The 16,852-nt window shown below is 43.7% G+C and overlaps 1 protein-coding gene across 13 annotated transcripts in view; it reads right to left on the bottom strand.

The window, feature by feature from the left end:
- The window catches only part of ST3GAL6 (ST3 beta-galactoside alpha-2,3-sialyltransferase 6), a 614,303-nt gene that overhangs the window by 194,353 nt on the left and 403,098 nt on the right, over positions 1–16,852 (bottom strand). For 7 of the 13 annotated variants that reach the window (XM_086934432.1, XM_086934435.1, XM_086934436.1 and 4 more), the window contains one exon: positions 15,279–15,401. The exons of the other annotated variants lie outside the window; for them this stretch is intronic. In XM_086934432.1, coding sequence (XP_086790558.1) covers positions 15,279–15,401 — 123 coding nt within the window. The remainder of the gene's footprint in view (positions 1–15,278; positions 15,402–16,852) is intronic. 13 annotated transcript variants of the gene reach the window in all.

The raw sequence follows: 16,852 nt of genomic DNA, 5'->3' as shown, positions 1-16,852 counted from the left end.
CAAGCAGCACCAAGCAGGTACCGACCTCTTCCCCAGGAATAGAACGTTCAATAACGGGCCATTAAACACGATGAAGTGCAAGCAGTCATTATTTATTTGTGCAAATTTCGGGCAGCTGCCCTCCCTGACGCGTTTCGCTCCGTCAAGCGGAGTTTGATCATATATATATATATATATATATATATATATATATATATATATATATATATATATATCTTTTTTTATGGTTTAAGACTAACACATTCAACAAAGGGCACTTATTTTTTAAGAAAAAAAAATGTTCTTGGCAGATACCAGGATCGAATGATGGACTTTATATATACATGAGAAACACACTCAGTACCATAGTGTCACAGCCAATACGATAGAAACAGAGAGAGGAAGTTATCAATGTGGGGAATAATCTTACCAATTTTTAATTTTAACCACGGAAATGCATTTAGCAACCATGCCGGTACAACAAAATGTTCGTGGTAAAGGCATGTGCGCTGTAAAACATACAATGTAAATGTCTGCCTGGTAAAGACGCATGCGTGACATTGATGACACTGTAAATGCATGCACGGTAATAGCATGCGTGGTTCTGTCATACAACCAGAATTACCAAATTGTTGTCATACAGTTCCTACGAATTAAGTAGAACTGTGCATCCGGACAACATAACCATCAGAATATGGGGACTGAGTCCATACATCAGAGTATGTTGACCCAATTCTTAGATCGTGCACAGTGCCCCATTCGAACCCCTAACCTAACCATACCAGGGGACCAGATGTATCTGCAACGTAAAACATAACCACTCTAATTCTCCAAGGAAATTATGTAAACAGATCTACGCTTTCATGGTTATTCGGGCATGCCCAAAGGAGACACAAGAAAGATACACATTGCCTTTTTAAACATTTATTGTAGCAACTGTATTCTTGTGTAAAAAGTGTGAGCTACAATTATTAGTACAATTAAACAAAGGATTCTAAACAGCATTGCAAGAATGGTGAACAGGATAAACAGTTAAACCATTATGAAATTATTGTGGGATTGTGGGATTATATAATTGTATTCATATTTCTACTCCCATCACCTACCTACACTAGAGAGATCATAGTGGGAATACCCCCTGCACGATCGCTTGGGAGAACCCAATATCCCCTATCTGTGCATGATGTATCTGAAATCTGATTGGTGAACAGGCTATCCCCCTTTGCAGGAATGGTTAAGGGGAAACACTCGTTACAACGAGCGTGTTACCACGCGGTGCCATTGCAACGCGACTGTCACATCGCAGGTGGCATTACAACTCATGCATTCATAACGCATGCTACAACGGCACGTTGGCTTTTACATCGCTAGCGAGGACAACAATATGCGTTTTATGACAAAAGGCAGTAATTTGCATAAGATATGACAAGACACACTACAATGACTGATGCATGGTGGATGGATGCATGAGGGGTGGATGCATGATGGGTGGATGGGTTTGGCGTAAATTGTTAATGGGTGCATGATGGGTGATGGATGGATAGACAAAATTGTTGGATGAGTGCATGGTGGGGGATGGGTGGGTGGATGGATGAATGAATGGGTGGATGGATGGGTGGACAAAATTGGTGGATGCATGGTGGATGATGGGAGGGTGGATGGACGGACAAAATTGTTGATGGGTGCATGGTGGGTGGCTGGTTGGCTGGGTGGATGAATGAATGGGTGGGTGGGTGGGTGGGTGGGTGGGTGGGTGGGTGGTGAAAATTGTTGATGGATCCATTATGGATGGATGGATGGACAAAATTGTTGATGGGTGCATGGTGGGTGGCTGGATGGACAAAATTATTGATGGGTGCATGGTGGGTGGATGGGGGATGGATGGATGGCGAAAATTGGTGATGGGTGGATGGACGGGTGGATGGCAAAAATTGTTGATGGATCCATGATGGGTGGGTGGGTGGATGGACAACATTTTTGATGGATGCATTGTGAGTGGCTGGTTGGCTGGGTGGATCGGTGGATGGATAGGTGAATGGATGGATGGATAAAATTGTTGATGGGTGCATGGTGGGTGAATGGGAGGGATGGATGGCGAAAAGTGGTGATGGATGCATGGTGGATGGATGGATGGCGAAAATTGTTGATGGATACATTATGGGTGGATGGATGGATGGATGGACAAAATTGTTGATGGATGCATGGTGGGTGGCTGGTTGGCTGGATGGATGGACAAAATTGTTGATGGGTGCATGGGGGGTGGATGGATGGCGAAAATTGGTGATGGGTGGGTGGACGGATGGATGGATGGGTGGATGGATGGCGAAAAGTGTTGATAGATCCATGATGGGTGGGTGGAGAGGTGGATGGACAAAACTGTTGATGGATGCATGGTGGGTGGATGGATGGCGAAAATTGGTGATGGGTGCATAATGGGTGGGTGGATGGATGGATGGATGGGTGAATGGATGGATGGACAAAATTGTTGATGGATGCCTGATGGGTGGCTGGGTGGATGGATGGATGGATGGGTGGACGGACAAAATTATTGATGGGTGCATGGGGGTGGATGGATGGCGCAAATTGGTGATGGGTGGGTGGACGGATGGATGGATGGATGGGTGGGTGGATGGATGGCGAAAATTGTTGATGGATCCATGATGGGTGGTTGGAGGGGTGGGTGGACAAAATTGTTGATGGGTGCATGATGGGTGGCTGGATGGATGAATGGATGGGTAGATGGGCAAAATTATTGATGGGTACATCGTGGGGGGATGGATGGATGGCGAAAATTGGTGATGGATCCATGATGGGTGGGTGGGTGGACGGATGGACAAAACTGTTGATGGATGCATGGTGAGTGGCTGGTTGGATGGGTGAATGGACAAAATTGTTGATGGGTGCATGGTGGGTGAATGGGGGGATGGATGGCGAAAATTGTTGATGGGTGCATGATGGGTGGGTGGATGGATGGCGAAAATTGTTGATGGATAGATTATGGGTGGATGGATGGATGGACAAAATTGTTGATAGATGCATGGTGGGTGGCTAGTTGGCTGGGTGGGTGGATGGACAAAATTGTTGATGGGTGCATGATGGGTGCATGGTGGGTGGATGGATGGGGAATGGATGGCGAGAATTGGTAATGGGTGCATGATGGGTGGGTGGACGGATGGATGGCGAAAATTGTTGATGGATACATTATGGGTGGATGGATGGATGGCCAAAATTGTTGATGGATGCATGGTGGGTGGCTGGGTGGATGGATGGATGGGTGGACGGACAAAATTGTTGATGAATGCATGGTGGGTGAATGGGGGGATGGATGGCGAAAATTGTTGATGGGTGGGTGGTTGGATGGCGAAAATTGTTGATGGATAGATTATGGGTGGATGGATGGATGGATGGACAAAATTGTTGATAGATGCATGGTGGGTGGCTGGTTGGCTGGGTGGATGGATGGACAAAATTGTTGATGGGTGCATGGTGGGTGGATGGATGGGGGATGGATGGCGAAAATTGGTAATGGGTGCATGATGGGTGGGTGGACGGATGGATGGCGAAAATTGTTGATGGATACATTATGGGTGGATGGATGGATGGATGGATGGCCAAAATTGTTGATGGATGCATGGTGGGTGGGTGGTTGGCTGGGTGGATGGATGGACAAAATTGTTGATGGGTGCTTGGTGGGTGGATAGGGTATGGCGAAAATTGGTGATGGGTGCATGAGGGGTGGGTGGACGGATGGCGAAAATTGTTGGTGGCTGCATGGTGGGTGGATGGACAACATTGTTGATGGATGCATGGTGGGTGGCTGGTTGGCTGGCTGGGTGAATGGACAAAATTGTTGATGGATGCATGGTGGGTGGCTGGTTGGCTGGGTGGATGGATGAATTAATGGGTGGATTAATGGACAAAATTGTTGATGGGTGCATGGTGGGTGGCTGGGTGGATGGATGAATTAATGGGTGGATGGATGGACAAAATTGTTAATGGGTGCATGGTGGGTGGATGGATGAATGGACAACATTGTTGATGGATGCATGATGGGTGGGTGGCTGGTTGGCTGGACAAAATTGTTGATGGATGCATGGTGGATGGGTAAGTGGATGGATGGATGGACAATGTTGATGGATGCATGGTGGGTGTCTGGTTGGCAGGGTGGATGGATGGGTGAATGGATGGATGGATGGATGGACAAAATTGTTGATGGGTGCATGGTGGGTGGATGGGGGATGGCGAAAATTGGTGATGGGTGCATGGTGGGTGGGTGGCTGGTTGGGTGGGTGAATGGATGGAAGGATGGATGGACAAAATTGATGATGGCTGCATGGTGGATGGATGGGTGGGTGGATGGACAACATTGTTGATGAATGCATGATGGGTGGATGGCTGGTTGGCTGAATGGATGGACAAAATTGTTGATGGATGCATGGTGGGTGGATGGATGGACACAATTGTTTATGGATGCATGGTGGGTGGCTGGTTGGTTGGATGGATGAATGAATGGGTGGAAGGATGGAAGGACAACGTTGTTGATGGGTGCATGGTGGGTGGCTGGTTGGCTGAGTGGATGGATGAATTAATGGGTGGATGGATGGACAAAATTGTTGATGGGTGCATGGTGGATGGATGGGGGATGATGGACAACATTGTTGATGGATGCATGGTGGATGGTGGGTGGATGGATGGACAATATTGTTGATGGATGCATGGTGGGTGGCTAGTTGGCTGGGTGGATGGGTGAATGGATGGATGGACAAAATTGTTGATGGGTGCATGGTGGGTGGATGGGGGATGGATGGATGGATGGATGGATGGATGGATGGATGGATGGATGGATGGATGGATGGATGGATGGATGGATGGATGACGAAAATTGGTGATGGGTGCATGATGTGTGGGTGGATGGATGGCGAAAATTGTTGATGGATCCATGATGGGTGGATGTATGGGTGGATGGATGGACAAAATTGTTGATGGATGCATGATGGGTGGATGGAGAAAATTATTGGTGGGTGGGTGGGTGGATGGGTGGGTGGATGGGTGGGTGGGTGGATGGACAAAATTGTTGATGGCTGCATGGTGGATGGATGGGTGGGTGGGTGGATGGACAAAACTGTTGATGGATGCATGATGGGTGGGTGGCGGGTTGCTTTCTTTTCATCCTCAGCCCTTGTGGCCCTTGAGACCAGGGGTAGCGAGGGCAGGGGCAGGGAGGTTAAAGGGTGAGCCATGCTTAGCAGCTGCTACCCATGCCTACCATCGCTTCATGTCGATATATTGGGTGAAGTCAGCCGGCAGGTAGCATAGGCTTCAAAATGTTTGAGCATTTTCACTGGATGATCAGCAAAACTCACACTGCAAGGAATCCTATAAACTGGAGTAGGGCCAAGTGATTGGCTCATCGCCAAGTTGAGGCAGACTAGTCTGTCGACAGCAGTCAAGTAACCATCTTGGAGCAATCAAGGCGCATCCCCGGAGTGGAGACCAATTACCAACCCCCGGGCAGGGATTTAGTGGTAGACCAGGTCGAATTCTAGGGAAAACTCAGATCTAAGTCTGTGGAGGAACCATGTGGCAGTCTTATAATTGACCGAGCAGCCAGCAAAATACCAAGTGGCAGCCCATGGAGGTACCATGCCAGAGAACCGCGAGGGCAGGGATGAGGTGGTAGAAGCTATAGAATAGAAGAAGTTGGCAGCAGGCCACGCGAGGGACCAGATAGCAGACCTGAGGTAGACTAGGTTTCAGCCCAGGAAGTGACCGGCAGTTTCCCTGGCCATTAAACAGCAGCCAATATGGTGGTCTATGTAGCAGACCTAAAGGAGGGTGTACAGTGAGCAGGTAAGCAGCGACACCGAGAAGACCATGCTGCAACCCTAGAGGCTAGAAAGAGAAAGGCCAAGCAACATCCAAGGCGTAAACAAATGACAGTCATGAGGAATTAACCTAAATAGGTAGCTGCAGAAATACAGGGTATGTTGAACCTCAGGGGGGATATACTTATGTATAACCTTGCAGACCACACTATACACTTTCATTGTTGCTTACAAACACAATGGAAAATGTAACAGAAATATCAAAAATACACACATAAAACCATGAGGCCTCAGAAAACATCGAAAAGATGCATAACAAGGTCAGTTCAGCCTAATGACACTTTATCCACCTTGTCACTTTATAATAGTTTGATTGCTTGAAATAGTTTTTGTTTCTTGTGTATGCGCTACATGATGTTTTCTTGTTTTCTTTTTAACACGCCGCCTGCGGTTAGAGAAATGAAGGCCATAGCTTACACAATGTTTACTTGACAGCAAAACATTTCTTAGATGATCAACTGATCAGCCCCTATTTTAGAATCATGCTTTAAGCCAGCATAACGGCCCGTTGCTTTACCCTACTGCAGTCACCACGTTAGTGTGAGCACAAACTTGGTGCAAGATTTGTTCGGCATGTGAAATCTGCAAAAATATATTTTGCAATCTTACTGCATACTCTCGGGGTTGCAAATTCCAATATTGCATGAGGTTTTACAATGCAGTAATGCTAGTTGCTGATACTGCTGTTATAGTGAGCTTAAAACAGCGTATTTCACGTTGCTGTGACTAGTGGACAGTTTGCATTCCTGAACAGCATGAAAAACAGCTTGCTAAACTTAAATATACAATCTAGGGTACCTACTTTTAATACATTTTGTCACATCGATTGTCACAAGAGTGTCAAATTTCATTGTGTGTGTGCATATATATTTTTTCTTCTTCTACATTCTTTGAAAAGAAAATTCATCCTATAGTCAACCCTGATCAACCTCAAATATAGATTAACCATTAGCGAATAAGAGACTATACATGACATGAACACAAAATCAACAAGCCTGCTTGTTGAACGATTACACCATAAAGGCAAAAAAAGTAATCTCAAATATGTGTTTCCTCTAAAAAAGACTGAGGCCTTTGAATGGAATTGTTCTTCCTGGTTTGGGGTTAAAATAAGGAAGGTGCACTGTACACCAAAAGGGGGGTGGGGGGGGTTCAGCTTTTCACCAGCTTCTGGTAAAACTCCCCGTGATGAAATGCAGTGATAGGAAGCAGGTGTTCCAAGCTGGAAATTTGCGAGGCGGACTGAGACTTCCATCCTTCCGAGGTCGCTAAATTAACTTAGGTAATTTTAACGCCTGTATATAAAAACACTTAGAAAGGCACAAGAACGTATTAAATGCGATTGTTAAAAAAACATGTTTTTAATATTAAAACGGGGTTCTTATGAAAAATAATGCTTTTCTTTGAATTTCGGTGCAAACACCTTTCTGCAGCAGGTCCTCAGACCACTCGGCTACCGTGCAGCACAGAATGGGTTGATTAAATACATATCAAAGCAGGGGTTTTAGCAGGGCATTTTTAGAGGAGTGAGTTCTCAAAAACAAAAACAATGTTTTTTAGTACGAGGGTCATTAATGTTCCCTGGTAGCTGCCATCTAAAACTGCAGTATTAAAGTTCAGTATGAAGCTCTTGGAGGTGGGGGAGGCTCTTGGAAGACCGACTCCTAAACGACGATCAGGCCCAATCCGTAGCCATGGGTCTTAGTGCATAAGTGCAAGGAAGTAATAGGTCCCACTGGCCGCTGTGTGAACCGTAAAATGCAGTAATAATTAGGTTTCAGGGGGCCTATCATGCCTCCGTGCCCCGGCGCCACTGCACCTGCTGCACCAGTGAAAAATACACCCCCGGTGAGTCTGGTGCAAGCACCAGCAAAACTTTGAGGATGAAATATCCGGTCCAAAAGACGGGAAGGGAGAAGGACTAGCCTGTTATAAAATTGACCAGAAGGTGGCAGCAGAGCATAGCTTGTGGAATTCATTCCATCTTTAAAACCCCCGCATTTAAGCCACCTACCTAAAGTATTGCCTGGTGGGCAGGCAAACGGTGTTTGCCTGGTGGGCAGGCAAACGGTGTTTGCCTGCTGCATGCAACAGGTTTTGCTACAACATCAGGTGCCAGCGTTTCCCAGCAACAGCACGATCTATCATGCAGCCAAGCCCATGATATATCCTCCCTAGCGGTCCCTACTGTGTCACGGGACCCTTTCGCTGCAGCAAGGCCCTGCTGAATGGTCCGTCCAGAGCTTTCAAAAGGTTACACAGCACTAGTATCATTCACAAACTTTGCTGCCTTTAAAGTTATATACATTGATGGCCTCACCTAAATTCTTTTTACAATTGCAATTGCAGTATTTATTGAAAAAATAAAAATAAAATAAAAATATGTGGGGAAATAGAAATGAATAGCGTCGTGGGGACGGTGAGGCGGGGGCAATGGGGGCCAAGGGTTAGAGGCGGGATCATGCATTGGGCCAACAAAAAGGCAAAGCACGCGTTGTCATGACGTGCGGTTTCAGCGTCTGCGATTTTACATGCTTGCCAATCGGAATCAACGCATTGCCGTTCTAACTACGTGCGATGTAAAAGATGGCGAAGTGTTGGACTTTGTGATGTATTCATCGCGGGGTAAAAGCCTGCGATGTCATGGTGTGCGATGTTTGAGCATACATCCATGGTTAAGAGTCAGCAGGGCTGCATCTTAGTCACAGTGCACAGCGTTCCAGGACAATCCCAGCAAAGAAGCGCTCCACTATACAATTTGACTCGGAGGCAGTTTGTACAACAAAAGCGCTGTTCCAATCGCACTGTGTCAGGGGTGCAGTGCTGATGTGATTGTCTTGAGACTCAGAGCTGTCTCCAATTGGGCAACTAAATGCAAGGGCATCGCCTTCAATGTTCCTAGCCGTGGACACAGTGTATGGGCAGCACAGTAATACGGTTATTAAGAAATGTCCTGCATGCTAAACAATTTCAAAGTATGCTATCATGTCAGTTCAAAGCATGTAAAAAGTCAACGTTAGAAAAATAGGTCAAGTATAACGTGTAGTTCAAAATGGAGACTTTGTGTGCGGGCCCCACTGAACCTTATACCACTTGTAAAATTGTATTCTTGCCATGCATTTGCATGGTATTGCCAATAAAAGGAACGATTAATCCCCCATTCTGAGAGGTCTGCAATTAGCTTATCTATGGCGCAAATTGCGCAACCAGTAAATATTAAACATGCAAAGTTCAATATTAAGTGGGTTCACCACTTATACATACCATTATAATTTATGCATCATGGAATAGTGAAAATTGCTAACAGAGCATGTTGACCCACGTTTGGTGCTGTTCAAACTGTGTATGCACTATTTTCCACGCATCATTTGCGCCAGATTGTGGGGCGACAATTGAATGGGCAAAAGTTCTGGTGTGTAGAATTTGCGCGAAGTTTATAATTAAGGCTTGCACCTCAACATGGATTCAGGCCCACATTGAATAGAGTGTCTTTTTAAGTCCTCATTTCACCATTGGCTAGTGCAAATAAATACTTGCAACCCCATTCCGTCCTGGGCGCCAAGGGCTGATGTTCTTGCTTTCGCCTGGAGCCGACCCGGCCTGCCCCTTTATTCCGAGGCATGGTGTAATCATAGGACCTTTTTTGGGACTTTAGACCAGCCTCATTTCTCTTCCCCATTCTATCAGAGGTTCCCAAACCGTGCTATTTACATTATGTGTCATATCAGATTCTAAACGTTCAATTCTCAGTGCTGCTCGAAGCCAGTTTTCATATAAAGGAGGACTAGCATCCTTCCATAACTTACAGATCTCTCTCCGGGCAATAGGGAATAAGGCTAAAAAGAAAGCCACTTGTGCCCCCCTTAACCCGCTAATAAGATCAGTGTCCAAACCATACAAAACTCTAACTATGTTCAAACTCAATTTAACTTCAAAAATACCCTCCAAGGCCTTCTCCACAGTAACCCAAAAAGAACCCAAGATAGAACAATCATAGAAGACATGGATATCATCTGCCTCAACTAGTCCACATCTAGGGCACAGAGGGACAGGCTCACATACTTTGCAATTTTTTTCGACGTGTAGTATAGCCTGTTGATAGCAAAAAAATGATTTTTCTTAAGAGAGGCAGACCTAACATACTTATACAAAATTTGGAGAGATGTATCGTAAAGGATAACTGAGGCATCCTCCAGCCTAGAAGAGTTCCAGATTTGATATAATGGGGGGGCCTGTGTTTCCTGCGCCTCAAGCGTTTTTTTGTACTAAAATCCCACTTCCTTCTTCCTAGGGCCAGGGGATTGGAGAGCAGACTCGATAACCCAATTACCGCCGATGTTCTCCTTCTCAGCGGAAAACCAGGAATAAAGTTGGATATATTTAAACCTGGAGAAGGAGTCCCCGATCTTTGATCTCAGAACCTCCCAAGGGAGAACCCCCTCTAGTGTTACTAGATCCGACCATATTGTTATCCCTGCTCTCCTATTGGGAAGGGACAAACTATCCCTAAGGCATAATGGCAGGCCTGGAGACTCCCAAATTGGAGCAAAGTCGGAGTAGTATTTTATGCCCCAATTTCCTTTGGCTCTGTTCCATATTGAAAGAGCGAGTTTTAATATCTTGAGGCGTACCTTTTTGTAGTACTTTGGTGCGCCAAATTTTTACAGGAAGCCAGGCCCGCCCCCCTCTTGATCGACCATTATGTTCATGATCTGCCCCCAGTTGGGATCGTCCGGGCTAGTGAGGAGGCTTCAGATATTTTTTAGCTGAAAGGAGAATGCGTACCAAAGGACATCCGGAAGCGCAAGCCTCCCCTTTAAAAGTGTCCTTTTTAGCTTTTTCCAGGATAACCTGGAATTTTTATTTGCCCAGATAAAGCTGCCTATTTTCCCCCGAATTTTCCCAACAATTTTATCAGGAAAAGACAGAGGTATCATATTAAAAAAGTATGTTAATTTAGGCAAAATTACCATCTTGACCAAGTTGACACGGCCATAAATTGTCAGAGGGAGGTTCTGCCATCTCGAAAACAGATGATCAATATCCTTAGCTACCTTCTTAATGTTAATCTGCGCTATAGTATTGAGATCTGATATTATATAATGACCAAATACCTAAACTGGCTGCTTCGGACTCCCTCCCAGTTGTCCACCCCCCAGCACATTATTTCGTTTTTTGAGTTATTGATCAAATAACCAGAATTGGATAGAGTGTCTCAGTGCTAAGTAAATAAATCTGATTTACATTGCTTCCCACAAATGCCCAATGAAACAAGGCCACTTACGAATTAGGCACAATACGTTTAAAGGATTTTTAATTCATGCCCATCACCCTATTATAATGTCAGAAATAGACCAAACAGCTTGGTGCATTTTTTAAAAGCAAACAACATATATTTCTTATATATATATGTGGGCTAATAAATACTAATTACTTAGGTAAGGAAGAGGGTGGAGACTGCCTTCTTTCAGCTGGAGATGCACTTCCCACCTGTCCACCACTGACACCTGATGCAAGCGGAGCCTGGTGGACCTCAGAACATCTCACAGTTGACACTCCCAAACAGCATATTTTCTAAATAGCGTCTCAATACATAAACCTCAGACTGCCTTCAGCAGTTGTTTCAGTATGTAGAATGACAACTCTGCTTAATCAGCAGAGCACCGCATGTCAACATTCCAGCCCGCTATCCCAGGTGGTTGAATGCTCCAGGCTTTTTTGGAACGTGGCAGCATTATTAAGCATTTTCTTCACCGGTGAGACTTCAATTTTAGAGCATTAAATTGGAGTTAGCAAAACCGGTAACTACCGTGGACTTGCAGCAAATTCTAATGACTCCATATCGCCCCATTTAGACGTACAGCCAAGAGCAGATCATTTGTATCCTTAGGAGCAGAGAAATGTTCAGGGACTCCAGGGGCGCGCTAAGTTGAGAGAAGGGGCACCAGTAAATACTTAAAGTGCTAAGACCTGGTGTTGTTGGGGATCTCCCAGCCACAGAACTGATGGCAGATGCTTGTACGCCCGAATATACAAATACAGGGTCCTCAGCAGACTTTCTGTGGAAAAGAGGATGCCACCAACTGGTATACCCAAAGGCACGTTGGCAGTCTACTGAAGACATCAGCAGATGCGTTGTAATAAAGTAATGGGAATACGGAGATACTCAAAGATTATTATTGCATAATGACAATTTCAGATCGATTACGATGTTAATGGTATTGAGTGCTAAATGTAAGTCTCCCTAACCTGAATGGGTGTCCCCATAATCTGCGTATTCTTCTGCTAATGTCCTTTTAACTATACGAGTTAATACGCTTGAAAAGTCAAAACACTACAATGGTCCTTCTACTTTGCTACCACTCTGGAGATAAGGACAGATTTCCTTGTGCTCTACTCCCACACCAGAATTCAGGACTACGCGAGATGGACATGAAAGAGAAGCAATGTTCAGATGATGGACTAAATCAACTGTATCTATTCGTGGCCCTTGATCATCAGTTTCTGATGCACATCAGTAGGTTACAAGGATTCTCCACAGAGCTTGTGCACGACACAAAGCTAGCATTACGCTAGGTTCTACAAGGTTATCAGTTATACTTCAGCATCAGTGTGATTCAACTGCAGGCCCTGGTTGCTTGTTGTGATGCTATTCCCAAGCATACTGGTGATGTGGCATTGACTTTATCTTTTCCAAAAACCTTTACAACTCCAAGTCAGATATCAGTATTCCCAGGCCATAACAGCTCCACACTACATTTTCATGGATGTTAAAATTATGCTGTATTTTACATCACAATAAGACCTACTTGCACTATACAGGCGCAAAGTACATACAATGGAAGGTATAAAATATCCGTAAATACTGTACGTTGATGTACAGCTGTAAACATACTGTTACCTTCACTCGAATTCCAGATTCACTGCCTTGACACGGCACTACTGAACATCTTTATGACACCCTTTTGTATATATCTTTGGTATCGAAGACATTGCTGTAGCTTTGCTTTTTTCTATCTGAAGCCTCCTAAGGACTTAGTGACTTCACTGGTTAAAAAAACCGTCCAAGCCTTTCAAGAATGGACACTAAGCTTTTGACCATTTCCGCTTAACGTGGTTGAGGTGAATAAAAACCTATGACATATAATCTATGACACCCATCCTCCGATTGTGTTTGCAGTCTCACGCTATCTTTTAAGCATGTGGCGCAGGAGACAAACTTTTTTAAACTAAATCAATTGTTGTATTTACTGCTTTTATCCTTGTATCCTGATAACTTCTAGTTTAATGCGGTTTTAACATTTTATGATTATTTATTGTTTTATTGATCGTGCTGATGTATTTTATGTACACTTTTATGATCAATCGACCGAAATAAAGTTATCAATGAATGAATGAATGAATGAATAAAAACGGGCATATCCTGGATCTAGCTGGTGGCCTATTTAGTGTAGTCCGAGTGCGACTAAGTTAGGTAGGACTGTTCTTCTGTATATCGCCTCAATCTGAAGGAGTTTCCTATTTTGCCATCTACCACAACCAGAAGAAAAAGAAATGTGGACATTCATAAATCATACATTTTAGCATACTAGGCATTGGTTCACTGGGCCGGCAAAGAGACAACTTCATCTTGATGTTGTTGCTCATCCACTTGCCCCCTTGCAAAGACCCATTTATCCAATGTGGGATCAGAACCGTGAAACTTTATATCTTTAAGAAATTCGAGGCTCCCTACACATTACATGTCATCTCCTTGTCCTGACTGCAATTCTGCACTGTAGCAGTGGAAGGGGAATGCCTCCATCCCAAACAATTATCAGGCAACGAATACCTGCTTTGTGCTGCAAATATCAAAGAAACTGTCCTGAAAAGAGATAGGTAGTGCTCTGAAGTTCGACCACGGTTAGCATTGTAGAAGAGTTAAAAATATTAGACTGCTAAGTATTTCCCTAGACCCAGGGTTGATGAGAAAACCTACACTGGTACCCTTGCTTCTCTAGAGGACATTCAGCTTAATTTTTCTGATCACGTTTTACTGTTCTGGACCTCGAGGGTAGTACTACTGCAAAAATAATCTGGACAAGCGATGTGCGCACTTATGCCATCACTTAGTCTTCAGGGAACCAGCTTATCTCAGAGATCTGAAATTTCGGAGACAAGTTCGTTGGCCATTAATATCAGTACAAACACAGTTCCCAAGATTGGCTACTACCTATTGTGGTGCTAACGCAAAATGTTTTTATTTACCAACATTTTTTTAATACAACGTGTAGAATTTACATTGTCGAATGAAGTATGTTTAATGCAAACTTTGTATTAGGCAACCATACTTAAAACCTATGGGCAGGTAACTCACCGATGAGGCCTGGATTCTTAAGCTGTAATATGTAAAGGTACTAAGTTTTAACATGAAGACCCATTAATTCTGAAATGCTTTTTTTTTACTGTAACTAACAGTTGTGAAACTTGTTTGTCTTCTTTTGCTGCCGATATTGCAATTTCGGAAGCTATTGTTTATTAGGTAATGAACAGACATTTGTTGCATTAGATGACTGATAGTGAGGTTCACACCACAAAAGATGCAGATGACAGGGAGGATGATTCATGAAAAAACGATTTTGAAACACAAGACAGGATGTGCTGCAACATTCAGGGACACAGTGGTTAAAGACAATTGTACTCTGGTGAGATGATGGGGAATAGACCTGTTCCCAGGAGCATGCTGAAATCGTATTAGTCAACAAGAAAGAATATCAATGTTGCATCATAGAAAACGTGTTTTCATGTTCCTAGACTAGTTATGTGGAGATTCTTCCACGCTTTCAATGCAGAGCAGACAGTTTTCACTCAGCCCTTTCCTGTGTCACACTCTCTTAGAGGAGATGCTGTACTGAGTTTCCTTGACATCTCTCTATGAGAATTCTGCTATTATTTGATCTGAGAAAACTTTCCAGCTTATACTGCTAAAGCTTTAAGCTTATGCTCAATTCTCTCATCAGAACTCTTCATGGGTATGTGAACTGACACCTTAAATCCTACTCACATTTATCTTAGCTCAAAATAGGGACGTTTCTTTATAGAATGCACTTTTTACATTTATTTGGATTTACTGAACTGACTTGCCTTATTACTATAAACTGATTTGATTATATTAACCTTTAATGATGAGTATGTAACGAGCAACTCCGTGCTCCAGCAGTGGTTTGGGTGTGCACTTCACACTATCAACTGCAATGGCACACTAATCTGCTTTTCCCTCATCACAATAAGCCCAGGGCATCCCTTTCTGTAGCATATAACAGAGAGGAAGGGACGTAGCTAAACGAGAAGCAGAAATCTATGGCTTCGCCATCCAGGATGAAGGAAAATAAATCACTTAATGCCCCATGGGCCAGATGTAATAAACTGCCTTACCTTAAACTAGGACTTGCCCCAGCAAGAGACTTTATTGCTTTAGTCTCAATCCTGTTCTGGGTCTGTGTCTGGATTACCCCTGGAGAGCTCTTTTCTGAATGAGTCTTGAGCGGGATGTTAGGCCTGGAGCAAGTGAAAAAATACCCTAGTTTAGCTGCGAAAAATTCAAATTGCAGAGTCTAGGGCAAATATACTTTTGGAATGCAACTGCCACTCTTATTAAGCATCTTTATTAAAAAAAATTAAAAAGGCATAACATAATGAGTAACTCTCCTGCAGATTCAGGGGTTGTTGGTGGTGGGAGTGGTGTATAATACTCCACCCGAAAAGCTACTTAACGATTATTAAGGTACCTTATCTAGGGCAAACCGCTTCTTTGTTATCGTTGCTCTGTCCTAACCCATTTATTTTCAATTAAACTAGATTCTCCTGGGAGACAGTTTGGCCGAGTGGGAGCACAGATGTGTTCTAGGGTTGTGCAACAAGAACCTAGAGATCATATCCTAATGTTCAGTCAAGTTTTTCACAGCCTGCTCATGCATCAAATTGCAGGGGTCCACATACGGTCTACGGTTGGTGCCAAGGAAGTAGACCGATTCTGCTGTACTGAGCTTTTGTGCCTATGCTTTGGCATGCGCCCAGTTTAGTTCATTTTTGTTCAAACAGAGACTGTAGCGGTCAGGTATCTCAAATAAAACAGTGGTGTTCATGTCTGAGATTGAAAGACTGCTAGAGTTATAGCTGGTTCTTGTAGGCAAAGGGTGTTGTGTTTCCAAATGGTCTGTTTATTGTTTGAATTTAGCTCCAATTCAAATGCCGCAGGTGTAGTTCTGGTACTTGTCTATTTCTATATTTATTTCTCCTTTGGTGGATGCACTCAAAATATAGTTCAGATCTCACCTTGGGAAGCTGAGAGCTCAAGAAATGCAGGTTATATTGTAAATGTAATGGACCAGTGGCCATGCCACTTTGGAATGATCTTGCAGCAGGTCCGAGTGTCTGTATAACCGTCCCTACATTGCTTTGTTTTACATACTTTTTGTGAACATCAGAGCTCTTAAGTTTCCCTAGCTCCTGAGTGTGTATTGCATCCTCTCCAAGTCTTAGCTTTGCATTCTGGAACTTGCATTCTGAACATTTATCCCACAATAACATCATAACTGCAATTTCCAAGACACAAAAAAAGCCTAGACGAGCCACTTGTGCAAAGACATTGAATAATTCAGAGCTCAGGAACATACTAAGGATGTATAATTTTTTTTAGTTGGAATGTTTTTAAGTAGAGTTTTAAAAAATTGTCTTACAGCGCACTACCTATTTTATGTATCTGAACTTTATTCTATTTTGGTATTGGAAAGGAGAGTATACAATGCGGTACATTGATGTTATAAATGAAAAGTCAGAAATAAATGAAATTGACTGCTACATCAGCAATATAGGCATAAACCTAGGCGGGGCCTCTGCTCGACACTTTCACGGCGGTTACCTGATGGACCCATCAAAGTTTACTGGAGAATTACGAACTGAATGGAAAGGCTTCACATCCTAAAGCTTTTCAGATGAGGCCTGCACCA

This window comes from Lissotriton vulgaris, chromosome 8, assembly GCF_964263255.1.
Source record: "Lissotriton vulgaris chromosome 8, aLisVul1.2, whole genome shotgun sequence".
Lineage (NCBI taxonomy): Eukaryota > Metazoa > Chordata > Amphibia > Caudata > Salamandridae > Lissotriton > Lissotriton vulgaris.
This window is presented reverse-complemented; position numbering and strand designations above follow the sequence as displayed.